General features: G+C 36.7%; 1 protein-coding gene across 5 annotated transcripts in view; it reads left to right on the top strand.

Moving 5' to 3' along the window:
* LNPK (lunapark, ER junction formation factor) overlaps positions 1 to 25,078 on the top strand; it is a 47,923-nt gene extending 22,845 nt beyond the window's left edge. For 2 of the 5 annotated variants that reach the window (XM_057363694.1, XM_057363695.1), the window contains exons 9-13: positions 2,441 to 2,659; positions 8,301 to 8,406; positions 9,116 to 9,186; positions 10,471 to 10,635; positions 17,838 to 20,755. In XM_057363694.1, the coding sequence (XP_057219677.1) occupies positions 2,441 to 2,659; positions 8,301 to 8,406; positions 9,116 to 9,186; positions 10,471 to 10,635; positions 17,838 to 18,034 (758 nt within the window). In that variant the 3' untranslated portion in view covers positions 18,035 to 20,755. Of the gene's footprint in view, positions 1 to 2,440; positions 2,660 to 8,300; positions 8,407 to 9,115; positions 9,187 to 10,470; positions 10,636 to 17,837; positions 20,758 to 24,456 lie in introns of those variants that run through there. The other 3 variants (XR_008965192.1, XR_008965191.1, XM_057363696.1) reach the window with 3 other exon arrangements.
* The last annotated feature ends 1,324 nt before the right edge of the window (positions 25,079 to 26,402 follow it).

The following is a 26,402-nucleotide window of genomic DNA, read 5'->3' as shown; positions in this document are numbered from 1 at the left end:
CTTTTAAATTGAAAGTCRTTTAAAGAAGGCTTGCCAAAAATGACCCTTCAGAAAGAACAGGCAAAAGGGGCAGAGTTCTTGCAGGCAGCATGGAAATTGCWTAGAAATAGTGTATTATGGGCTCAGAATAAATGTGACTATAGCCATGACCTATTGAAACAGACTCAGAGCTCTTAAGCAATTAAAATTAAAATGCATAAATCACATGATCTAGAAAGATAGCCTTCAAAATGTAAAAGTAACATCCATATGTAGAAATTAGTCATCATCTTCGACATTTTTCTATGTAAAATAATAATAAATAGGGTTTTGTAATGAAAAAATAATRGATTAAAATGTCTTTATAGATGTTTAAAATTATCTTGTAAGAAGTGGAATAGGCTTTATATTTATCAGTCATTTTTTGTACATATGTGGACCTGAGAAGTTTTGAGAAATTGCATATCTTTTAGCTTAATTTTTGAAAGGAACACCACTGGAAACTATAACACAAACTTGACTATAATGATTAAATAAATCATGGGTTGTAATCAGTATTTTGTATTTGGAGATGGGTCATGCCTGTTGGTTAGATGGCATAGAGATGATGCAGTTATCCCAGTGTAGTAAAACTTGGAAGGTTACAGCTAACGTCTTTCACAAAAAGCTCTTGAAGACATGTTAATGGTGATGTTCATCAGAAATGAATTCTTATTTAAGATAAAACTCTCAACACAGGAGCAGTTTGAAAACCAGAAGCAAGTTACCAAGGAAATATTAATGGAATTTCTGCAACTWCCTCACCAACTAATCCTGTTTTCCAGATTCTGAGCAGCTTAAATAGTGAGGGGGCAAATATGCTTGTTAAAATCAAGTTAAAATAAGTAACCTTCAGACTCATCGGGTGATGTAATTTGGGTGATGATGAAGTTGTGTGAGGCAATGCAGCCGTGCATAGGAAGGTGTGGCAGGGGATAACTAGTAAGTTGTTTTGCTTTGTAGGAAACTGAACTAGATGGCTTTTTAGTAAGACTTTGTAATTTTTTTAACTTGTGGTTTTTCAAGTGGTGATACCAAAGAATTTCTAGCTATTTCTTCTGTTATGTATTAATCCTATTTATGTGTACAGATAAGTAAGCACCATAACCTTTGTATGTTGCAATTTTCATGGCACTAGATGTTGGCTGTTTTGCCACAGAACTGTTAYGTTGGACCTAATGCCTCAGTGATAGCAACTTCTTAGCTAGTGCAAGCTGACATAGCATACTCACCTCCTTCACCCAAAGCAAGAGCTTAGCATGGTAGTATTATACTTTCGGTGGCAGGGGTCATTCCTTCAGACTCAGCACACCCATTTTTCAGTGGCTGGTTGCCAGTGGACCTGTAAACTGCCTGCTAAGCATTTAAACTCTTCCAGCCTGCCACAAAGTCAGCAGATAAAGTATCTCTAATCTTGAGACTYGTGGAAATGATTTTGAAGTCCAAATYTGGTGTTAAATTCCATTCGTTGAGAAGGTAGAAGTGCCARCTTGTTCAAAGTGACATCAGTGCTGTACACTAACTCTGTAGGGTGCTATACCCTTAGGTGTGGGTGTATTGGGGTGTTTCTTTTAGAGACTAAGCTGCTACTTGTTAACTAWGTAAATATCTGCTGACCTGAAACGATGGTTACATTTCAGTTGGACTTGTTGCAATAGTGTATGAATGTCGGGTTTGCATTACTGTTAAAACATTCAAACCACAATGTATTGCACTGGTAATATTTGCCTTCCGGTAAAAACAACTGAGGAAATGTTAAGTTTCTCAGGATAGTAATTTAATAGTAACTGGTAGTGATGTGAAAAGAGGTAAAAGTAGGGGTGTGTTCCAGCAAAGCCCATTCTTACTTTGTGACAACCCATGCACAGGTTTGATGGTAGGGTTGCTAAACAATTGAATGAAATTATATCAACTGAATGAAGTATTCTTTTCTCCTGTTTTTAGAATTGTTTCATTTTCCCCAATCTGTTTTTTTTTTTTTTAATAACTCTGGGTACTTAGCCTGGGCATTTTAGATACTGATTGAATAGTTTTGGTCCCATGGAAAGCTAAATACTTGGAAGCATTTTTAAGTCATGGACTAAAAAGTGGTCAGTTCTGTGCATGGTGGTTTGAGTTTAGCTGTTCATATGTTCAACACTCTGCYCTAGCAGGTACTTTATGATTCTGATCTCTAATTTCATTCTAGARGAATCTTGCCCTAAGTATTTAATAGTTAGGATAATTGCTATTGAAATATAGTGTTCTATGTGGTACTTACTTCTATGATGTGCTTAGGCAGCTGATGATGTTTAGTTTTAGACCTTCCTGGTTTTGTTTGATTCTGTAATTTGCTGACTGGTATAACAATGTTAATGTACTTTGACTAATATTTTGCTTATAAGGCTAGATATTAAATTCAGTATGTCAATGTTCTTGTCAGAGATTCGTCAGAGGACTGCAGCTCAAAGAAATGCTTCTACACCCTCATCTGCGACACCTAAACAAGGTTCTCCAAAGTCCCCAGTTCCAGCATCTCCTGCTCTGCAGAGAGAGACACCAGCTCCGAGTGGGCTCCTGGAAAGAACTGCTGTGCCATCCTTGCAATCAAACGTTTTACCAAGGCGCCCTGGATCCCCTGCTACTTCAGTGCCTGGAATGGGTAAACACAGCACTTAATGTTATTTACAGTTTATATTGTTTTCTCTGGTTGCCAATAAAATARGCCATTTTCAGACAGTATGGAAATGGCATTTCATTTGGAAATAGCAGRGCAGTTATCTGATTAAGCAGGAGTTCCATATTCAATTAGCCATAACTCTTTACAGCTGGCACCTTTTGATGCTGAAACCTATTGCCTGAGCTCATTTAACTGTTACGGCTTCTTTGTTTAAATGGCAATAAAACTTTGCAGTATTCTGTAGTCAACAATATAGCATACCTTTTTATGTTCTTAGTTTAGAAGAGCTCTATGCTTGTATAAATCAGGTACAGAGGAGAACACTTTCAGAATACATTCATGTTTCTCACTAAATCCTGTGCATATTTTTTTTAACATGCATCTTGACATTTATTTAAATTTTAGTCTAGAAGGTATAGTCATGCAGCCTATACTCATAGATTAAAGTGTGGAATACCAAATATGACAGAAAAGTTGTCTGTCGTAGCTGAATACTAAAATTGCATTGTTATTTTGGTACAAGAGTTCAAAGTTTAGCAACAGGTTGAAAGCTGGTAGGAATGAGTACTCCTTAAAATTTCTCATATCCTGAAAATGTTTTTCCCCTGATTTCTTATCTGGTGTTCAGATGGGATGTACTTTTAATAAATGGAATGCGAACTAAATTGCATTGGAAGGATCACAAAATTTGAGAGTTTTGTGTAGGAAGCATCGCTCTCATTTTCCTCATGGATGGTAAAGCTGTGWATGGGTTTGTGCTAGGCCTTTCATTTTTTGTGAGATGTTTGAGAAGTTGGATCACAAGGCAAGAAAAGAGATGAAATGCTGTCTTGAAAATAGAAGGGGTATAACTTGCCAAGAATCTCATGAGCACCAGTATAATGTGGAGTAGTTCTTTGCTCTATATATAGGGATCAAGAATACTGTTTTCTGCCCTGTGTTCCTGATTTTTACTTGAAGCTGCTTAAGTCTTATGACCTGTATGTCCTTCCTTACTAACTTCCACGATAGAATTAAAAAGTAGAGCTGTACATATTATATTGACACCTGCTCTCTAAGATCTCAGGAAGCTGGATGTTAAGATGCCTTGTCCTGTTGTTTATAGGACACAAATAGTGTAGTGGAATAAACTTGTCATGGAAAGTTGTCATCTCACTTCTCTGTGGAGTCCATTAAGCCTTATTTGTTGTTAGTAATTCTTTACCTGTATTATGAAACTGTTRTTTGTTTTTATCCCTGAAATGAACTGTAAAGGCAAGTTATTAGTAAGTCTTGATTATTTTGAAGTACCAGAAATTGGCTCCTTGTACCAGGAAATTGGTCATTTGGTTGCAAACCACATTTACTGATAGCTGATTACCAAAAATTCCATAATGAGTTTAAAATTGCATGCTCCTTCTTAAGGAAGCTGACTGTATAATAAAATATCAGCTGTATAATAGCTTTAGTCTTAGGGGAAGGTTCAGGCACATTGAATAAGCTAGATGAAATTCAACCTTTACTGCATAAATAGTTTAGAGGAAGAAGGAAAATAAAGTAACTGACTTGTTTGAAAGGACAGTTGTGAAGTTGTGATTTAAAATATTTAATGTAGTTTTYGTGGCAATGCCTTACAGGCACTTTTTTCCCCACTAGTAACTGGTATTTTGACCAAACACATTACTTTGCCATAGATAACAATGGGAGCCATTGCAATTGTCAGTTAATATGGCAGCCCTCTTTTTTCTTGAATTTCCCCAAACCTTCCAGGCATATAAAATCTCAGTCACGTTGTTGTGGTCAAAAGTGYGTAAATTCAGTATCTATAAGAATAATATTGCCTCTAAGTTCATGCATGTCTTACAACAAATATGAATAACCTTTATTGTTTTATTTTACAGAAGATTAATAATTCATTTTCATTATACTATATTTTGTAGGGGAGAATCAATTTAGCGTTTTACCACAGAGCTCCCATATGTTTGAAAATTAATAACCGGCAGGTAGTTGAGAGTTTGCCAAGGTTTGCAAAAATGACCGGTCTTTCTACAATGATTGCTTTTGATGTTTATATTAATTACTGGTGTCCATAACAGCATGAGAACAAAGACGGTTGGTTTGAGTTATTAGTAGGCAGGTAATTGAAGTTGTTGTTGGAATGTGTTGTGATGTTTCATTCTAGGTAACTTCATTCAAGGTTTACCTTATTTATTGACTTATGGAAACTTCATATATTGGTGATTTGCAAGTCATAKGAAAACTTGGTCTTTTGAATAAAGGTTCAAATAAACATTTGAGTGTAAACCAGGTATTCACAAAATTATTCTAGAGCTTTAATTTTATTGCAGATTGTATCAGTGCCTTTTTTTTGATGGAAGTATTGGATCTTTGAAGTTTTTGAGAAGCTTTAGGAAATGAATTTTGCCTGATGTGTACTTTGGACAGCTTTAGCAGAATCCAGTTTATATTGCACTGAATTTGTTCTGTCTTGCTTCTGTGAGAGTTTTCCTGGTCTGGGTTCCTGCTTGAGGATAAAATACGGGGATAACTTGGAAATGCATTCACTGATTGTTATTTCCTGAATTAATTTCTCTTATTTGTGAAAACGAGGCCTGCTTAAAAAACCTTTGTGTTGAGTATGAAACTGTTTTCATACTTACTGATGGGCTGTAAATTGCAGTATTTTCTGAATTAATTTTCTTGTGCTCTTAATTAAGACAGTCCATTTATGTCAAATATTCAATACTGACAAAATGTGTCTTGATAGACTGTGCTGTTACAAGTACTGCACACTTATTGGCAAGATTAGTCTTGTTCTATGTGTGGCACTACAAGAGGACACTACTGAAAATACTTGATTCCTACAGTGTGTGGCATTTTCTGTAGAGGATGGAGGTTAGCTGTGTGTGGCATTGAGCTTGAGCCTTAGTTACTTTTTCCTTTGTTGCTTCTATCTGTGAAGATTAAAGGTAGGAGGCTTGAAATGGTAATTTGCTGGCAGTTACTTTTAATGCTATATTTAAACTTGAAGCCCGTGTTGGATCAGGTTATTGAATAGTAAGACTTGCTGTGCTGTCTTTGCCTTCTGGTCTGGAGGTGAAGATTTATGAAGAGTGGCTGAGATCTCATGATTYGTTCAGCCTGAARAGGACACTGAGGAAAGACCTTGCTGTGCTCTTCAACATCCTGATGAGGGGAAGCAGAGGGACAGACRTTAATCTCTTCACTCTGGTGACCAGTGACAGGACTAAGGGAATGGCACAAAGCTGAGTYGGGAAGGTTTAGGTTGKGTGTCAGGGAAAGGTTTTTCATCCAGAGCACTGGCATGGGCTCCCCAGGGAAGTGGTCCCAGCWCCAACCCTGGCAGAGTTTGGTGTTTGGACAGCRCTCTAAGGCACATGGAGTRATTTTTGGGGTGTCTTGTACAGGGACAGGAGTTGGGACTAGATGATCCTGATGGGTCCCCTCCAACTTGTATTCTATGATTACTCTACTTAAGGAGGTACTTAGTGCTTCTTGTGTGTTTATCAAAGTTCTGGAAGCTATGACTGTGCATGTCCYGATGCTGTGCCTGAGTTGCTGTAAAAAAAACTAAATCTGAACAATCCTGAAAAGCTTGAAGTCAACTTGAAGCTTGAAGTTCTTAACACARTATCTTTCAATTAAATGTCATTCTGAATTAGTTCAACATACTAACAAACTTTACTCTGTTAGTTGTCCTTTGTTTGGATTTTAAAAAATATCCTGTTTTGCATTTTTAGACAGTGGGTGTAATGTTTTACTGTTTTGTGTATTGAGACACTGATTTTAGTTTGTTTTAACCTTTAGCTTCCTCTTTGTTTRTTGGTCATTATGGGGGATTCTGTGAAACATACAATCTCACGAAAAACACTAGAAGCATACACAAATTGAAAAGAGAATTATAGGCTGGCTTCTCTGGTCACTAAAGGCCTTTCTTTTAAGCCATGCTATTTCTATATTTGTTTTTATTGTCTATAGTGAAAATAGCAACAAGCCAGAACTCTTCTCAGAGAAAGCACTGGTCTCTTTCTGCACCGGCAGTATTTAATTTCTGTGAATTAGATATACCTGGTTCTTGCAGGACTTCAGATTGCTTTATGCTCATGTCAGTACGAAACCTGCTAATAGTAGCTGATTYGTTTTCTGTTTAGCCTTCTTAGCTATCGTGAGCTTGTATGGGACTTTTGCATTTTTACAAGTAGTTCTGTTATTAGGTTAAACCAAGTCATATATCACAATTTGTCTTGAAGTGGCTTGAAGCTGACTATTTTGCCTCAGTTTGAGAGTTCTGAAAGACTGGTTCATTGTCCTACTCAAACACTGATTATTTTGTTTGTTTTTTGGACTTTGAATGTAATTCGTAGAGCTCTTACGGGAATAGATTTTAAGTCTTCCCCTCTCTTCCCCCAAATGCTGCCTTATCTTACATTCAGGACTGTTAGTTGAAAGTGCTGTAACGGAATACTTCCTGTGCTGAAATGTAAAATGTTTCCTCTCCATACTTAGTTATTTGAATCGCTGCATCAGAATGATTCAGACTTGAGTTTCTTATATTAGGCCTGGCTTACTCTGTCTTACATGTTAGGCCTAGCTTATTCTGTTTAATGCTGCAAGAGAAAGTAGACATAAGAACTCAAAGCTGTATAAATGGAAATTGGTAGYTTCCAGTGGTCTTATACAATGGACTGTGGAAAGAGAAGTTTTCTTTTCTTTTGTGGAAAGAGAAGTTTCTGCCTATGTTCTACTTTAACTGCAGCTGTATGTAGAATTGAAAAAGGTAGCAGTCTTACCTGTTCGTAAAGGAGTTTCATTTTGATAGTAGTTTGTTAAATACATGGGGCGAATAGTGTTTTTATAGTGGCATTCTGGCTTCTTTGACTAAGCATAARTCTGAAAGTATCCAACTTCTTGTTAAATGTGGGATTACCTAAAGGACAAACAGCTGGACAGGTTTAATGTGTAGACTGAATGCACATTGAGGGCATGCTCTTGTGGTATAGTAATTACACAGAAACCAGGGAGTGTATCTAGGGGGTGTATCTATGGTAACATCTTTGTAAAAACATAGAATGGTTTGTATTTTAAGGGACCTGAAAGATAATCTATTTGAAACCCCCATGCCATGGACAGGGACACCTCGCAGCAGACCAGGTTGCCCTGATCTTTAGTTCTTCTATTGCTGTCATTGGTTTTGCCAGATTCGTTGGTGTAAATTGGAAGTGTAAATTTGCAGAATTGCATATGGAGAAAACTTAGTTGAGTTGTTCTTCCTTAAAGAGCCTCTATTTGCTAATAATCATTGGTACTGTTGCTACATTAAGTTCTTTAGAAATTATAAATTTACTTACATGTCCAAGGTGTAAAAATGGAATGATTAAATAAAATTATAAGTTAGGGGAGAAGAAGAGGAATTTTCARCTGCTGTGGGTTGAAAAATCTTACAGCTTTCTTAGGGGACTAAGAAATATGGCCATGTATATTAAGTGGACGCAATTATTTTGTTACAATAGCACACAGAGTAAAATATATAATATAGTAGAATATACATAATATACATAATAATATACATAATATACATAATAATATAGTAGAAAATAATTTTAATACAATTCATGTCTTCTAGGTCTTCATCCTCCAGGCCCTCCTTTGGCAAGACCTGTTCTTCCTCGAGAAAGAGGAGTTGTGGATAGAGTTATTGAGTATTTGGTTGGTGATGGTCCTCAAAACAGGTAAAATGTTCTTTAAGAAATACCAAAACACTTAGGGGAAAGGAAGCTTCTTAACCTTTTTGTTCAAGCCAGACATGCCAAGGTTAATAGAATTGCTAATGAACTTGTCCAAAATTTTCATAATTGGGAAATGGCTCTTTCTCAATACTTCACTTAAAATATCTTTGCAGGGAAACTGGTAATATTTGGCAAAGCTAACCTCTGTTCTGGGTGGTATTAGCCATGTGATACAAAGAAAAATCTGTGCTCAARTGGGAAAATGACTTATATTTTGAACTTAAAAAAAATAAATTGATTACCTCAGCATTTCAGCTTTATATCCTTTATGAATGCCTTTCAGATTGCCTTCAGAACTGTCCAGACATATCAAAATGTAACATATTAACTATGGCTGCTTTTCATATTAACTGTATTCTAATGAAATAAAAACTGAACTTGGATGTTATTTTCTGACATTTATAATACTAAAAATATGTTGAACCATGAGGTTTAAAGTGTAGCTAAGAGTATTTCACTGTGGTTTAAACAATTTCAAAAAGCATTATTTAATCTACAGATTTAGGTTGCTTTAAAGGTAATARTTTCACTGTGGAAATCACCTTTTAGAAGAAAAGATCTAAGGTATTGGTCAATATGCAAGGTAAAATACATCTTCCTTCAGTGTGTTTTTACTTAAAGAAATGTAATTATGTATTGTTCATTTTTCTAGGTATGCCCTAATATGTCAGCAATGTTTTTCTCACAATGGTATGGCTTTGAAGGAGGAGTTTGAATACATAGGTAAGAGCTAATCTTTTTTAGACTCTATTACCTGGYTTATGTTTTGTAACTAACACGCATTATGCTTCATTTTGGTTGCATCCAAGTACTTAGCTGACATTGTGAAGTACCACTTCATGTGGGAACATCATTTTGGTAACTTATTACGCTGTATCTTAAGATTTGCTTCAAGACTCAGAGAAGTACTTTATTACGACCTTCAGGTCATGGATTTTATGTATAGAAAACTATTCAGTAGAAATAAGCTTTCTGCAATACATCCCTGAACATTGCTACTGGCTATGAATAGTTCTCAGAAGGGTTTTATGTTAAGAAACTCTCTGACATTAAAGTGTGTCTCTTTTACCAGAGCTTAAACTAAATTTTCCTTTGGCAAGAAGATCCTGGGGACGTATTGGAAAAAGAGTGGGAACAAGCCCTAGGGGCCTATACGTGAATTTATGGCTGACAATAACTTAAGACAGACACAGCTCTTTATTGAACACAGATGTTATGTTTTGCCTGCTTTCTACCATAATCTAAGCCTAATGCTTAAGAAACTAAGGATTCTTAGATAAATCTTCTATTTAATTTTGTTTTGTTTCSTGTTGTAAGTAAATGTACCGCGCTATAAGAATAAGCTAAATGTTTCCTATGAAATCAAAGATATATAGTCTCTATGTCATTTTAGTTCATATGAGTTCACARCTCAACTGTACCAGAAATTGCCACTTCCCCCCTTGTCTTGGTGAGGGGGGGTAGGACAAAATTAGTTAAAGTATTAAATGGTATCCAATACTTTTGCAAAACAAAACTGTGTTTTCTTAATTATGAGCCAGTGGAGCAGAATGCTCTTCAAAAAGCAGATGAGATGAAGCTTGTGGAATTCCTAACATCTTCTTACTCAGAGTGTGAGGAAAGTGGCATCTTAAGGGGAGGGAAAAAAAAATCAYCTGCCAACTTAATTCTTTTGTAGGAAAGAATAGAACAACACCATGTAGCACCATCTGGTGTACTGAACTGCATTATTTTGTTCATTGTGATGAGAACTTTCACAGTGTTGGGCAGTACTCAGTACAGTAGAGCTGAAAGCAAACAGGTTTGTAAAAAGCAAATGTCTGCTGAATTYAAAAAGGGCCTTTATARAACARCTTATGTAAATTTGGTGGGGGTACTCTGCGGTAMTGATAGTAACTTAGTTTAACCCTCTGTTTTTAGTATTTTGGACTTTCAGAAAATATTTGGGAATAAAGAAGAAATGTGAAGTTAGTTAGTGAGGCTACTTACTGTGTGTGCTTTGTGTAGCATTTAGGTGTGCCTACTGCTTCTTCCTGAATCCTGCAAGAAAAACTAGACCTCAAGCTCCGCGACTTCCAGATTTCAGTTTTGAAAAAAGGCAGTCTACAGAATTGCGATCTGAACCTCTAGAACCTAGAGAGAGAAAGCCCCAGGAGACTCAACAGACTAAAGGTTTGTACTAATCTCATGAATTCTGCTCTTTTTAAAATGTCTAATGAAATTCCCCATCATCTAGCTCTCTGCTGAGCTGAGTTTTCTTATAAGAATGACAACAGCTGAAGTATTTAAACACTGCTTAAACAGGGTTCTTGGCAAGAACCAAAGTCTGTCAGTGTTTGAGGCATTTGGAAAATGCCCTTAACATGCTTTAGCTTTTGATCAACCCCCTTGGTTAGGAAGTTGGTCTAGATGATTGTTTTTGTTTAATTCCTACTGAAATAGTATAGTTTATTCTGACTTCATAGTAAGTGCAGTTTATGTAATTTTTTTCAGTTCTTACCTCTGCCCTAACTTAGATTGTTGATAATAGTGTCTTCTTTCTGGTTCATTAGAATTTCTTCATATTAGTCTTCATCTTGTGCAAATGGTGGCATAACAATTTTTTTTACGCTGTTACTGACAAACAGATAAAAAGAAGCACTGTAAATTACAGAAATAGTTAAGGAGGGAGTATGTCACAAAGTAATTAAGTTTCACTGTGTTTGGCAGGTCATTTGGTTGAGGTGTGTTGGAATTTCTGCCTTTGTTCCGTTTGCTCTTTTCCTCAGGGCAGGAAAATCTAGTAAAACTGCCTTGTTTAAWTTCAGGTAGTTCAAAGACAAATTGTCAATTTTAATTTAAATGTGGTTCCTTTGGAGACATTTTATAGTCTGCAGATACAGTAGGCATCTGGTGTACAGCCAACAGGAAGATGYAGTGTTTTAAAAGACTCCAGAAATCATAATTTCAAACCAAAGGATYTCCAGTTAGATGTGTTGTTGAGTGCTTGATGAGACTTTACATTACTTTAAGCGGGGATCCTGGGGGAAAGCTGTTGGATATTGTGCAGCCCTGAGGCTTGGGCTAGAAACACACCAACTGTGGGAAACTGTCAAGAGTGTAAGAGAATGCTTCTGCTTGATTATTTTTATCAGGGAGTACAAAATGACATCRGGCTTTGCTTTCTGGTGTGAGAAGGCTGCACAAAACCAGTAGGGGAGTCTTATCTAAAGGTGGCTGTCTGGGTGTGGCCTCTTCAGGGTGCATTGTAGTGAAAACTTGGTTGGTTTCTTTTAAGTGTGCTCTTAACTCAATAAAAGTTCTATTACTGGCATGAAAGTAAGAATGAAATCAAATAGATGAAACTTATGTAAAGTATCTTGTTTGCCCTTAAATCACAGAATCATCTTTTTAGTGAGTGGAGGGTWGGTTAGTAGCTTCTTGGCTACTTTTGAACTTACAAAATTCTTAACAGAAAAAGACATATTTTGTTACTGGGATCTTTACAAGTGTGCTTGTTTTTATCTGTCTGACTCAAGTAAAGAGGTCCTTAAAGGATAGTCAGCTCTTGGAAGCATATGCCTCAAGGACTTCTGAATATAATCCACTACTGCAGGTTTTTAGAGAGCGGTAGGGAGAGGTGTTTGCTAATTAATCTCGTATTATTGAAACAATCTGGTATTATTATCAAACTATGTCTATAATGGGTAATGTAAATGTAAAACTTGAAGAATTAGTGTGAGATTGCCTGTTAAGCACTTCAGATGCAGGAGTGAAAATTGTGAGAACTTGCTTTTATTGGAAGCAGAATTTTATCAAACATTTCAGCAGAAAAATAGGATGGGTTTATTGCCGTAAATGTGATTTTACCTATTTACCTTTAATAATGAAAATTAYGTTCTTTTTTCTGATGTGGTTTTGTATTAATGTGCTGCTTTATTTAAAAACAGCAGGAAAAGAAACAGCTGTGAACTTGATTGCCTGGTTCTCTTCTCCTGATAGGAAATACATGGTGGAAGTTTTCAGAAGAAGCGTAAGAAATTAATGGTATACAGACTTCTAGGTTAAATAGCTGATCTTTTCTGAATATTTAATCTCCAAGATGATACAAACAATTTTATTTTGATAATTGCTAAGCAGCCAGAAATAGAGTATGCCTTAGTATTTTACATAACTAGTATCTGAGAAATGTCTTACTGATGTAGAGGAGGCCAGTGCCTGCCTATAACTTGCCACAAAGGAATCTCTTCTGAATGAGAAAATATTTTCAGTAAAACACTTTTTCCATCAGAACTGTTATATATAACCTAACTGCTTGCATGCAGTTGGGTTTTATTAGTAAGTAAACATATTCCTTGATTATAAGTTTAAGGTATGAAGCTATCATTGAGGTAGAGCTCTGGGGAAGGCTTTTGTTCACCACAGTAAAATAGCTGCTGTCCTAGCAAAATAGAGTATATCTTCACTTACAGATGTAGACAAACATTAACATCAGGTAACCAACTCCACCACAATGTTGATAACACAGGGGAGTACAATTCTTTATCTGTAATTCATTTAAACCATAGCTGTATAGCTCAAAGAAAAAGCAAAATAATCTGATACAGAAATGCTATAAATATTTTTTACCACTCAGCTACTTTCACTAATGAGTAGAGCATGAAGCTGAATCATTTTTTCAGTTGTGTGTTTACATAGTGACAAGCATGCTACATGTAACTCTTGTGGATGAGAGATTGGAAAAATGCTGATGGGGAGTGCTGTTGGCACTGAACTTTGGAATTTTTTTTTAAATCTCTGGAAATATGGAGTCATCAGCTGTCAATCTGGTGCAGAGTACTGGTACAAACACCATGTTTCCTTCTTCAGCAGATTAATTTAAGAAGTTTTAGTACCAGAGTGAAGCAATACACATCAGCTCTTTTCTTACCTTTTCCATAAATGGCTTGATTTTGATTCTCCCCRCCAATCAAAGGCTAGTTGGTTCTCTTACGTACTTTTCTTACATGTATTAATGTTTGGATCATACTGAAAGAGCCAACAGGAACCACATTTAGCCTCTTGATTAATTTTGCCTTGCCTTTGTTTAGTACTGTTGTGCTGTATTCTTCATTCAGGTTTAGCATTTAGCAGTATTTTGAAGCAATGGAAAAAAAATTGACTGCTTTAGTGTTTTGTGTTGAATGTCTGGTGCTGATTTTCAGAGGTTTTCATTGGATATCTTTGAACTTCAGACTTCACCACAGTGGTCAGCACGTCATTGACTGCTTTATATGATGTGTCTCTATTCATATGGAATTCCGTGACCATCTTACTCAAATATTTTTATGATGATTTAATACTCTGTCACTTGTAAGGATTCCTGGAATACAACGACTTTTGATATTTGAAAGGGCTTCCATTATAAAGGCAGGTGCAGAAACTTGACTTGTTGTTCAACTGAAGAGTTCTCAGTAATGATCTCTACCAGAAATAATGCCATTTCAAGTTTCTGCTCACTCTGAGTTCTACCACAAGTGGAGCTTGGCTTTGGGCAAGTGTTACAGATAAAGCAGAAACTTTTTTCTAGAAATAAAACTGATGGAAGACAAAGGACTAAGAAATAAGGTTGACTGTTCTGATCAGAATTATCTGAGTTAAGTGTTGTTTTTTTTAAAAAAATAAAGACCTCCCACCTGGATTGGAGGCATTTTCTGTTTCAGAAATCTGGCTTGCTTTTTTAACAAATATGCGTTACTTTCATGGGACAGCATGAACTCGCTATATTTTAGCGAGGCCATTGTTTCTTTTCAAATACATGAGTTTCTGCATGTTGTGCTCTTCACCAAGTTCAACTGTCTAGAACTCAGTGATTTCTGAAGCAGACATAGGTCAGCTCACCTTGATTTTAATAAGTTGTAAACAAGTTCTTTTGATTTAAAAATGTATTATGTTTCCAGTCAACCACAGTGCAGTTTTGCTGAACAACATAAGTTGCCCTTTTGTTGGGATGTAAAGGGTAGAGGGAATGCCATGGGATTATCTGACTATTTTCAAAGGCTTCAAAATAGCTTTCTGTGATAAAAAAAGCCATTAACAGATTGCTATGAGACACRTGTTTTTCGTGAAAATCTGTCTTAAAGGGGAACTGTGGTAGTGAAGAAAACTTGTCCCAAAGGTTTTGAAAGCACAAACAGCTATATTTTAGAGCAATTACACCGTTTTTGTGAATTCCCACATAAAAGACATTTTCTACTTAATAGTGATGCAGTATTGTGTTTTCACTGGTTACTCAGTGAAATCCTCCCTGCAACAAGAGGAGGAATGACTGAATGTGAGGTACATATGCTTTCTAAGTACTGAGCATTAACCGGGAGTGTTGGGGGGAAAAATGCTGTAGCCAGGAGCAGGTTTTTTTAAGGTTGCATTGTTGCAGCTCTTAAATATGCCCCAAGCATTGGGCTGTGCTTGCTCTTAAGATCATGTGGGTTAAGGTACGTTCTTTGGTTAAATCATGGTTTAAATATTATTCATCAAGGACACTTAAATTTTGTCATCTTTTTAAGTTTATAGTTGGAGGTTTCACTTGTTAGCTGCTGCTCTTACAATGACTTTTAATGCAGTATTGAAATCAGGTTGACTTTAAGCAAACTTTCCGTTAATTGCTGTGTTTAAAGTGGAATCACTATATATTTTTAATGAAGGCTGATCATGTTTATGGTTGGAGTTAACATCACTTAGTCTGATTGCCCTGACTACTCCTTTAAAGGACCTACTCTTTTTTTTAGTTTCTTGTTACTTTGTCASACTTAATTGCAAGACCAAAATTTTCTATGTTAATATACATTTCTGTATATTCTGGAGAGTTTCAAGAAATTCAGTAAGCTTAATCAAAAACAGAGTGAAGGGAAAAGTAATTTAATACCTAATAATTTTTGCTTAAATAAGCAGTGTCTTCATACCTTTTAGTAGAATAAAAATGAAAGCACCATCCTGTTCCTTTGAATGTAGTTAGAATATGCATTTCATGAGGTTTTCTCCTTTTCATTGAAGAGTTCTGCTGGTGGCTGTGATTGTCCCTGGGGTGTACATCAAAGATGTTGTAGATGCTTGTCATCCTTCTGATCAGATGGAGCAARTAGTCTCTTTACCTGTCAGACTAAGAAGGACTCACTTCTGCAGAATGCTAAGCATTATTCAGTGGAGGACTGCAGGACTGAAACTCTGTAAATAGGTGATGGTTGGGCTGTACTACAAATAAGTTGAGGGGGCATGGAGCTGCCTCTTCCTTGCATTCCATACCTTCTTGACTCTAGCCTGAAGAGTAGCAATAAAGGAGTGTAACTCAAACGTGGCGGGATTGGAGCATGARAATGCACAAACTTATTCATAGAATTTGAGGCTGAAGAAAAAATGCAGAGATAGAAATGCAGAGGCAGAAAGAAAACTGACAGTTGGGAGATAAAGATTGAACACAGACAGAGATGGGATCAAGATAAAAATTGAAGAGCAGGAAGAGAGAGTGGGATGGCCTGGAAAGTATCTGGGAACATTAACTTGCTTGGGCAGAAATAGGGGAGTTGAAAAGTTTTGGAACAAGAAGCCAGGGCAGGTGTTAAGCAGCCTGTTGTTGAGAAAGCAGGGAAGGAAGCTGAATCAGGGAATGAGTCAGCTGCAAACTTGCTAAAATGAAAGATCAAATCTGATAAAAAAATGGAGAAGCTGGGGGCTGCTCTGAGAAGTCTGAAATGAAACCTGTAGCTAGCTAGGGGGAGCTTTGTGTGGGAAGAGGGGTCTTAAATTCTTGGTGACACATGGCATTTGTACAAGGTCTGCTGGGCAAGGGTGTGCAGCAGCTCCTCTAGTCAGTCATGGGCCAAGAAGTCAGAGCAATGGTTCTAAAACTTTCAGCTCTGCTTGAATTCCATGTAACCTGAAGCAGTCTGATTACTTTCAGATACCCAACGTGTTTCAGTCGAACAGGAACACATGGCCYTTGACTGACACCATTCAGGGGCTGGTATTGGGACCAGTAATGCTTGGTATCTTTGTCAGGAGCATGGACAGAGGGATTGAGTGCACCTTCAGCTGGTTTGCTGATGACACGGAGCTGTGTGTTGCAGGGGACACTGGAGGGAAGGGATTCCATCCAGAGGGGCCTTAAGAGGCTTGAGAGGTGGGAATGTGAACCTTATAAGTTTAGCAAGGCCAAGTCCAAGGTCCTGCATTTGATCAGGGAATTCCAAGCCCAAGTAYAGGCAGAGCAGAGAGTGAATTGAGAGCAGCCATGAGGAGAGGGATGTGGGGATATTGGTTGGCAGAATTTCAACATGATCTGGCAATGTGTGCAGGCAGCCCAGAAAGCCAACCATGTCCTGGGTTGAATCAAGAGCATTGAGGCCAGCAGGGCAAGGGAGATGATTCTCCCCACCCCTACTTTGCTCTTGTGAGACCCCACCTGGAGAACTGTGTCGAGCTTTGGGTCCTGACGTGGTTTCAGCTGTGATAGAGTTGATTTTTTTCTTAGTAGCTGGTACTCTACTTTGTTTTGAATTTAATACAAGAATGACATTGATAACACATGAATGCTTCAGTTATTGCTAAGTAGTGCTTATTTTAAGTCAAGGACTTCTTAGTATCTCATGCTTTGCCAGCCTGAGGTGCTCAAGGAGCTGGGGGTGCATGCTAGGATAGGTCAAAGGGATATTCCATCCCATAGGTTGTCAAGGACTGTGTATAAACTGGGGGAGTTGGATGTGAGGGACTGAACACTGCTGGGGGATAGGCTGGGCCTTGGTCAGCAGATGGGGAGCCATTGTGTTTGGCATCATTTGTGTTCAGTTTTTTTCCTTTCTCTTCCCCCTTCCCCCCTGCTTAGACACAGGTATTTTTGTTGTACTTGTTAGTATTTTAATTTGTTGAAATATTAAGCTGTTCAAATTTTAACTCAGGGGTTTAATATTTTTGTGATTCACCTCCCCGTCCCACCAGGATGGCAGGAGGGTGGACAGGGGGTAAGCAAGTGTCTGATCTGCAACCCACTTGCAGGCTGGGTTAAACTAGAACAGTCCCCTGACATGAGAAGGACATTCTTCTTTTGGAGCAAGTCTGGAGGAGGGCCACAAACATGTTGAGAGGGCTGGAGCACCTGTCCTGTGATGACAAGCTGGGGCTGTACTGCCTRGAGAAGAGAAGGCTTTGGGGAGACCACAGAACAGCCTTCCAGGATCTAAAGGGGCCTCARGTTTTAACTGTGACTGTCTTAGAAAAGTCAAATAGTTTTTACGAGTTGAGAATGTCATGCAGTTACTAGTCAAAACTTGTATGTGATTACAGCATGTTTCATTTGGTTTTCAACCGTATTAGCTTCCTCTTAATTKCTGGAAATAGCTATTTTGTCCTTTTTCTTTTCACAGAATCTGAAGAAGATGTGGCCCAGATTGTTGAGACAAATGAGACAGACGATAAAGCACCAAATTCTGAGCATCTAAATGATAAGATAGCTGAAGAAGTTGAAAAAGAAGAAGCAGAAAATGTTTCAACAACTGAAGAGACTATTTCAGAGTCTACTTCAGCTGAACAAAGTGAAGAATCTTTAATAAAAGCAGAATAAAGTACTTCAAGTGCCTTCTGTAGCTAGTTTTTAGCTTTGTTCATGCCTGTTGTTACTATTCAGGTGAGCTTTTTTTTTAATGGTACAACTTAAAAATCTTGCTTGGGCTTAAACTGCCTCAACTGCCAGAGTGTGTCAAAGCTACATGTAAAAGTGGGTATTGTAAATTAAGCATGTGTCTTCAAGTTAACACATAGGATGTGTATTTGGTTGAAGTCTAACAGCTGTAGCCCTTGTTTAGTTTGTGTATTTAAAACTTCAAAGTACAAGCTTTGCTAAGGCTGACTTACAATTTGACATCTCTTTAGCTGTCACATAAGAGGAGCATTTACTGATGGCAACTGACCTAGTAAGTTTAGCATAGTGAACTTAAGGTAACTTTTTAATGCTGCCCTGTTAAAATTGAGAACATGTTTAATACACAGATGTTTACAAGCTAAAGTGTCATTGGACATTTGACTTAAACATATGGAAGTGTCATTGCAGTRGTGTTAATATTATTCATTGTCTAACTTTTGACAGATTTCAGTTAAATGGCACTTGGATAAATGGCATCTCCTTTGGTGTTTGCATTGCAGATGAACCAGAGGCACCTACATGCAAAACTGTTTTGTGTTTACATAAAATATAGAGAGTCTCTGCACTTGATTGTACTTGAATACAAAGCACTATTTATACCTGTACAATAATAACAAGATATAAGTGAATTTTGTGCCTTTGTGTATTTTGTAAAAGGAAAATAAAGACATCTAGCAGCAATACTTGCTTTGTGATTCCTAAAACTGAAGAGAATTTATGTTCTGCTGTGTGCAGCTATTCCAGAGTTACATCATGCAAGTTCAGAAGGAATGTGCCCCTTAAAAGGAGCATGTCTATATGTAGCTAAGGTGGCTTTGATAGGAGTAGATCCCTGATGAAAGGGGAAGTGCATGTGCATTTGCCAAAAGGCTTTTCTAACTGTACCTAAAGCTTGTTGATACTACTTAATGTTACAATTGCAATGAATATTTGCTGCTGGATTASTGAAAATGTAATTTTTTTTCATTGCATTGCTTCTTAAGCTAAGGACACTTGTTACACATTTCGTGTTAAATATAACAGCTGSGATCTTGGATTACAAGTTTTCTGGTGTCTGGGAAGTATCAAAGTCAATAATTTTTTTTTTTTTTTTAGAAATAAATGCTGACCATATGTAACTTGGTTGATTTAGTAATACTTCTGATAAAAGTTTTGGTTTTTTCTGTGTTGTGTTCCTCACTTCAGGGAGAGGGGAAATTTCAAAACCATTTTTATTCTGTTGTCTTGGTTGCAAAGGGAAATAGTTTTTACACTATAAAGCAAACAAAACCCCTAAATCTTAGTAGCTTAAGAGTCATCTACAAGAAAAGCGTGTTTCTAAATGTGGCTGACCTTAATAGCCATGTCTATATATGCAAGACATAGTTATTACATGAACAGCAAAGATTAATTTTCTTTTTCAAATACTTGCTTTGTTTTCTGTTTCTTTGGGGATAGTTTAGAAGCTCGGCCTTGCATCAATCAGAATCAGGTTTGGTCTGTATGTAGATTAAGGAGGAATTATTTTTCTAAATCACAGTTCATATTTCAATTAGTCTTAATAGACAATATAGGCATGTGATTATGTGAGTACTCGTGTTTGTCTATTCTTACCTAAAAAATTAGCAAATAAGCTTTTTGTGTGTGACTATATTAATTGGGAATACAAAGAAAACAATCCCTTTTCCAAACATGTTTTAGAGAAAAGTACAGGGTACAAAGTGATAGGGGAATTAAAAAAAATTAGTATTAATTTTTTAATACTTTTAGAGAATGTATTTTAGATAATGGAGCTTAAAATGGAAATCATTTTGCCTAAAAGGTGGCAAAACTTACTTATTATTTTGTAAGTTGTTAATCTATACACTGCATTTTGTACCTCACTGATTTATCTGCTTTAAGGCTTGTTTCTTTGGATAGAAAAAAATCACAGACCATTTGAGTAATTCAGCACAGTAAACTGTTGGATGTACTTGCATTATAAGTGCTAAAAACAAGTAAAATTTGTCATCCTGATCCCTTATATTGGATATGAAGGCATGAATTACTGTCACTTCAGTACTTAGGATTCCTTATAAAAATATGTATCTGAAGTGTCTGGTCTTTTGTAGAGTGATTTTAGGGTCTTTCCATGATAAGCAGGGGCTGAGCTGTAGTGCATGTAATATCTATAGAATTGACTGAGAAAACTTCTGACATTGGACCTRTATATTAAAAATGTTTTCATTAGCCTGGGACATTTGTATTATCTTTTGCCAAGGAAACTGATGCTTCTTAGGATTTTGGGAATATGAACTTTTTTTTTAAAAAGGAGACAGTATTTGGAATGGAGTGGGGTGTTATTTCTCCCAAGATTCTTAAATATGACATGAACAACTTTCCATAGAAATGATTGGTGCTTTTTGTTTAATATATCACTGAAGGATCAAGTAGAGACAGTCAACCTGATGTGAAAACAAATACTTTTTAGAATGTGAATACGTGCTTGTGACCTAAAAATACCTATAGCTTTTGAGCACAGGAACATTGTCTGTTTTAAGTGCATGACACAATTTTCCTGAAAGACTTTCATACTTAAAAGAAGCGTCCAAGCAGTCATTTCCATTAACTGCTTCAGAATGCTTGAAGATTAAGCATGTCTTAGAATTTTGGTAGAGAAAAATCTCTTTCAAACTTTTTGATTTTTTTGGGTTTTAAAGCAGCCCTAGTAAATCAGGTTACAGAGTTAATTCATCTCTGGGTGAATTCAGGCCCATGTTGATACATATGATGGTTATAGACTGAGCTTTTCTCAGTTTACAGTAAGCATTCACATGTTACTCCTGCCAAGTGTGGGTGCCCTAGTCCTGATATCAATATGAGAAGAGGATTCTGTTTCTGCAGCAGTTGCTCTTTCTTGGCTTCTGTGTACTGTGTGGCAAAAGTAAAAGACACCTGTCCAACAGGAATTGAATCCAAATCCAAAAATACCTGTAAATTAACAGCAGTAGCCACACTTGGTCATGTCTTTGTAACACCAAAAAGATCCTGGAAGCAGAAGTTTGTAGATAAAAGAAGTTCAGCAATTATCAGTCAAATTTAATCCAGTTGCAGTTTGACTCTTCAAGATGAGGAAATGGAAGAAAGTAGAGGGAAAAGAATAAAGAAATACTGTGGTTCCATGTTTTGTTGTCTTCTGACTTCTTGGCATGTACATGAATCTCAATTTTTTCAAAAGTTTACTGAGATTTCTCGCAGGACCAGGCTTCTAAGATGTCATAGGAGCCCCCTTTCTTTATGTGGCTGGGATGAAAAGCAAATTTGAGTGGGGCAGTAAAGTAATACTTAGCAAGCTTATTGGTGCTGTGTTTTTATTGACTCTGGAATACTATAAATAACTGCAGAGATCTCTCTTTATCAAACATGGTTTGTGAATTTGGGAGGAATTATCTGGGCTGTGTAAAAACTCTTGCCACAAAAGACAAATGTGCATTCTAGTTCAAAAGAAATTGAAATGAGGCGGTCAAATTTAAATTTAACTTATAAGTCAGCAGAACAGGGTTGAAAAAGGCAATGGTATTTCAAATTCTAATACTTGTTCTAAAGGAGAACACGATTGCCGTTGGACATTTTGGAAGAATTAAAATATTTAGTGAAATCTTGGTTTGATGATTTCTCAAGGAATCTATTTAGCCTCCATGCASGAAAAAGAAGCTCCCAAGGAATGGCAAAGATAATGCAGGAGCTGATGGTTTAGCAATGGCCTAGAGATTATCAAAAGCAGGTAACTAGGCATGTGCATGGTTACGTTGAAATCAAAAGATTGAACCCCATGTGGTGGATGAGTAGAATTGATAGAAGGACTTAAAAGAATGAGAGTGAAGCATTGCAGGGAGGGAAGGGGTAATGTTTTTTAGTTTTAGAACAAACTTTTAAGAGATATAGCTCTTTAAGCTCATCTTTTTTTTTTTCAGAAAATGCAGTAAAGTTTGGCTGTTATCACATAACAGTATRTAACTCAGATAAATATCATGTTCTTATGTCAGAAATAATAAGGATGCAATTGACAAATCATATTGGAGAAGTTTGCTTGCTTTTTAGAATTAATTCCAGAATAAACGTATGACAATCACTTGGTGGAAAAAAACTCACTAAATATTATGAAACRTTTATAACCATTTTAAAATTCAAAGGCTAGGAGGAACACTTCTTTGTTGGTATGTGGTTCTGAACTTAGCAGTGTTTGTGCACTTGTGGATTTGTGGTGCTGGAGGAGTGAGTAGTCTGGATAAAGCTTTCATTATTCAGTAGCTAGGTCTGCTGTTAAAAACATAAAAGGTCTTCATCTTCGTAAAGTCTAAACACATTCAGTACAAGAGTACTGGATGTAAARAAGGTTTTAAATAAGCTGCTTCTCTTCATTTATTCTGTTTCTAGAGTGAGGTTTTGTTAGGTCTTCTACAATGAGGAAGGCTGTTCATGGGTTAAGGACTCTCCTGTTGGCCAGTATTGAGCAATAACTAGCAATAACTAGGCAATAACCTTGACAATTCATTTTGTATCTTTGGCAAATAATCATTTGATCAGTTTACTGAGTGTTCTCAAGCAAAATCTTTAGGCCTTCTTACAGACTGTTTCTTGGTTTGGTTTGTTTTTTTTTCCCCAATATCTCTTGAGAGATATCTCTTTCCTGTCCAATCACATGATTAACAATTAGTGCTTCAGATCTCAGTATCCCACGTTTCAATTCCCTGCTAGAATTGGTAAATGCAGACCTGTGCAGATTTCTGGTGTAGTGAGCCTCTGAAGGAGACTGTACAGAAAACATATCCCTAATTTAAAAAAAGGCTGCAKATCCATCAAGGCATAAACATTACAAGGAAGGTTTTCCAGGAATGAAGACTGAAACTTTGAAAGTTCCTAATATTTTGGACAAAGAGGCTTGCAGGAGGCTTTAGATTTAAAATGAATTTGGAGACTGAGAGGGCAATGAAAGACTGTTCCATGATGAGTAGATTGTGTTTGATGGCATGTGCCTTCTYGTTATCTTAAGAATGTATTTAATGGCAGAATATGGGCGGCAGAGATTTTTGGCAGTTGTCAGRAAGTGTTGATTCACTGACAGGAAAATGTGTGTGAAATGATTACTGGTCTGTGGCAGTGCTCCTCTCTTCYGTGGTGTGGTCTTTAGGTGGAATTCCTACATCTCAGGTTTGGGGAAGGTGATGAAGGTGATGAATTACAGCTGATGGGGCTGACGTGTAGGGCTGTTGGGTCCAGGTTCTGGTGTATAGTAATGCATCAAAGTTTCTGTCCAAGAACAAACTGTAAATTTCTATCAGAAATGTGTCCTAGTTGAAATTTTCAGGTTATCTGAAATTCAGTGCATGCTTTGGATTCTGGGTGTTTGAAGGAAAAAGATGGCATCCTGAATAGGTAGGAATTTCTTAGCACTAGGTTTTTACTAGACATTTATTTACACAAAAATAATATAAACTCCAGTGGTGTTTAACAATAGGAAGCACTCCCCTCCAGCATTTAAAAAAATAATGAGTTGAGTTGTCCCTTCAGATTGCGAGTCTCAAGGAATTTGACTTCACCATTGCTTTTGATTTGTGGACCTCTCTGGGGTCTTGTCAGGTCACATTCAATCTTTTCTCTGAAAGAATAACGATTCTGTGATTCTGTGAAGAGTAAGACCTAGAGAGGTATATGATAGGCAGGATAGTGAGAAGAGCTTTAAAATGAAATGTATTGATTATACAATAATTTGTTCCCAAACCATAGGGTTTTGAGATTAAAGCAACCACTTCAAAGATTCTCGATAGATTATTTAACTTTGCAACAGTGAAAAATCTAAAGCACCATATCATAAAATAAATTTCAAGGCTGCATAAAATCAATTTGATAATAACTTAAATTTTTGGTTAGAAGGGGGTGTTCTGACCAAATCTTGTAATACTGGTTATTTCTCACAGAAGTCACTGTAGAAATAAACGTATTTCTGGTCTGCCACTGTATGTACATAGCATTGTACTGCTAGGATTTTCAGTAAACAATTACTAATGTTTTTCARGAGGGCTTCATAAGCCTTTGCCACTGTGATTCCACTGCGAACTGATTCCACTGATTCCACTGTGAAATCCTTTTGCTGTGTGACAAAAATAATTTGCAAAAGGGAAATTGCAACTGCCAGAGAGGAATACATGCAACAAAATCCTGAGATAATCAGATATAGGAGAAAACAAGGGGTGCAGATACTGGAGAGCTGACAGTTTTGGGTGTTCAATTTGTAAATTCAAAGTCATCTCTAAATTTGTAACTTATATTGAAATAATAATTCTTTCTTTCTTTCTCTCTCTATTTTGCTGCCTCAATGAAAATAGAGCAGCTGGATTTGTAGAAAACTCAAGCAACAAAGACCTTCCAGCTCTTCTCAAGTGGTCTGCTCTCTAATTCCTTGCATCACTTCAAGGAGTTCTACTCAATTGATGAAACCTAATTTTGACTTGTTCAGCCCTCAAAAACACTTTACAAAACCACCAAGAAATTTAATTTTAAGAAAACTATTTTGAATGATGTTTTAAAGGAAATGTGAAAGTTGTAATTTCTTTAGGAATGTTTGTACTTGTATTTTTTTTATATTGAGCTTTTATTTAAACAGGAGATCCTGTATATTTATAGATATTATTGTTGTAATAGCCTTGTTGCACTAGTAAAGGGTATGTGTGTTTCTGTACTATAAATAGTGTCTTTAATCAGAGGTATCATTTTAATCCTAGCTGTGGCCTTGACTAGTATATCACCTGCAGTTGAAATTCCATTAAAATCAATGGAAAAACATTAATTAGTGTGAATCCTTAGGCTCTAATAGACCTTGTGAAATGTCTGTSTTATATTTTCTGCTTGTAATTGAGAAAATATTTGAACTTGTGCTCCCCTTTTGAAATTTACTATTTTACCAAATGAAGCAAATTTTAAAGCATATGAAATTAAATGACATAGTTTATTTGAATATATTTTGTCTTTGCTGTGTATGTAACTTCTGAAGAAAAAAAACTRATTAAGAAAAAGCTATTTATTTACCTGAGCTTAGTTTATGATTTAAGGTGATAATTCTGTTTTAATAGTTCCTTTTGTGCTGGCTGTACTCAATCAACTTGAATTTTGTAGTCATTTGGGTTTTTTTAAGGACCCCATATGTTACCAAACAAGGATGAGGGTGCSTCTGCTTCTTTAGTGCAGTCCCTGCCCCCAAGTTGGACTGGCATATGTAGGACAAGAAAGTTGTTCAAGGTTGAGTAGTTTCTGATAAGACCCATTTATCTGTGCTCCAGCCAATTGTGAGAACTCCTGGCTCATGGCATGAGCAGCCAGCTCTCCACCCTCAAAGGTCAGGCTGGCACAGGACTGCAAAATTTGGTGTGTGTTGAATTAGAGGCAGGGAAAACCTCCCTCAGGATTGCAAATAGGTGGCAGCTTCAGAGGGAATTGTGAAGTTGTGAAAATGGTGTCTTTGGCCCATGATTCCATAGATATTTCAGGGTGGGTATTACAGGTTTTATTGTATCTAAGTGGTGATTTATGTCCTTATTCATTCATTATTGTCCACAAGGCACTGCCCTGTGTCACAGGCCTGTATTACCTAATTTTTTCAGACTGTTTCATTTTCATTAGCACAGCTGCTTTAGCTTGTGATCAGTGTACTTCACCTCATTGATAATCTGAGCGGGTATTAGATGCACAGAAGTAACACGTAACCCTGTCAGTCTGGCTTGATTGACCCCTCAGCTTCCAAAACATGGCTTCTTTTTTTTTCTTTTTTTTTTTTAAATCCAAGTTGGCCTGCATCCATTTTCGCACACATTCTGGGCAGTTTAAAGGTTGGTCGGATTCAAATATTGCTCTTTCAAATTTGATAATGTATGAGTACAGAACTGTGACCTTTGATACATAGTAATACATCAACATGACATGAGCAGTAAGTGCAGCAATTACCTTTACTACACTTCAGATTGTGTTTTAGTTCTCATCTTGCAAGCAATTATTTCAGGAGAAAAGGGATGCCTTTAAGTTAAATATTTTTTGCAAATAGCGTAAGTGCAGAAATTAATCYCTGGGGACTTTCTGATTTACAGGTAAATGTTTTCAAATGAATCTTGGCTTTTAAATTAACATTGTTTTAGTGGTAGAAAGGAGTCTGGTGCCATTGGCTGTTACAATACTTTCTTCTGAGAAAGTTTATTTAACCATTTTTGTTGTGTTCTAATGGACTCTAAGTTTCATRTTCTAATTTATGGCTAAAGCCTGATCCTGCAGGCAGTTGACATGT

The sequence above is a fragment of the Malurus melanocephalus genome, unplaced genomic scaffold (genome assembly GCF_030028575.1).
Source record: "Malurus melanocephalus ecotype Western Australia unplaced genomic scaffold, MMel_1.1 scaffold_30, whole genome shotgun sequence".
In the NCBI taxonomy this organism is placed as follows: Eukaryota; Metazoa; Chordata; class Aves; order Passeriformes; family Maluridae; genus Malurus; species Malurus melanocephalus.
The sequence above is the reverse complement of the archived record's forward strand: the minus strand, read 5'-3'. Positions and strand labels throughout refer to the sequence as shown.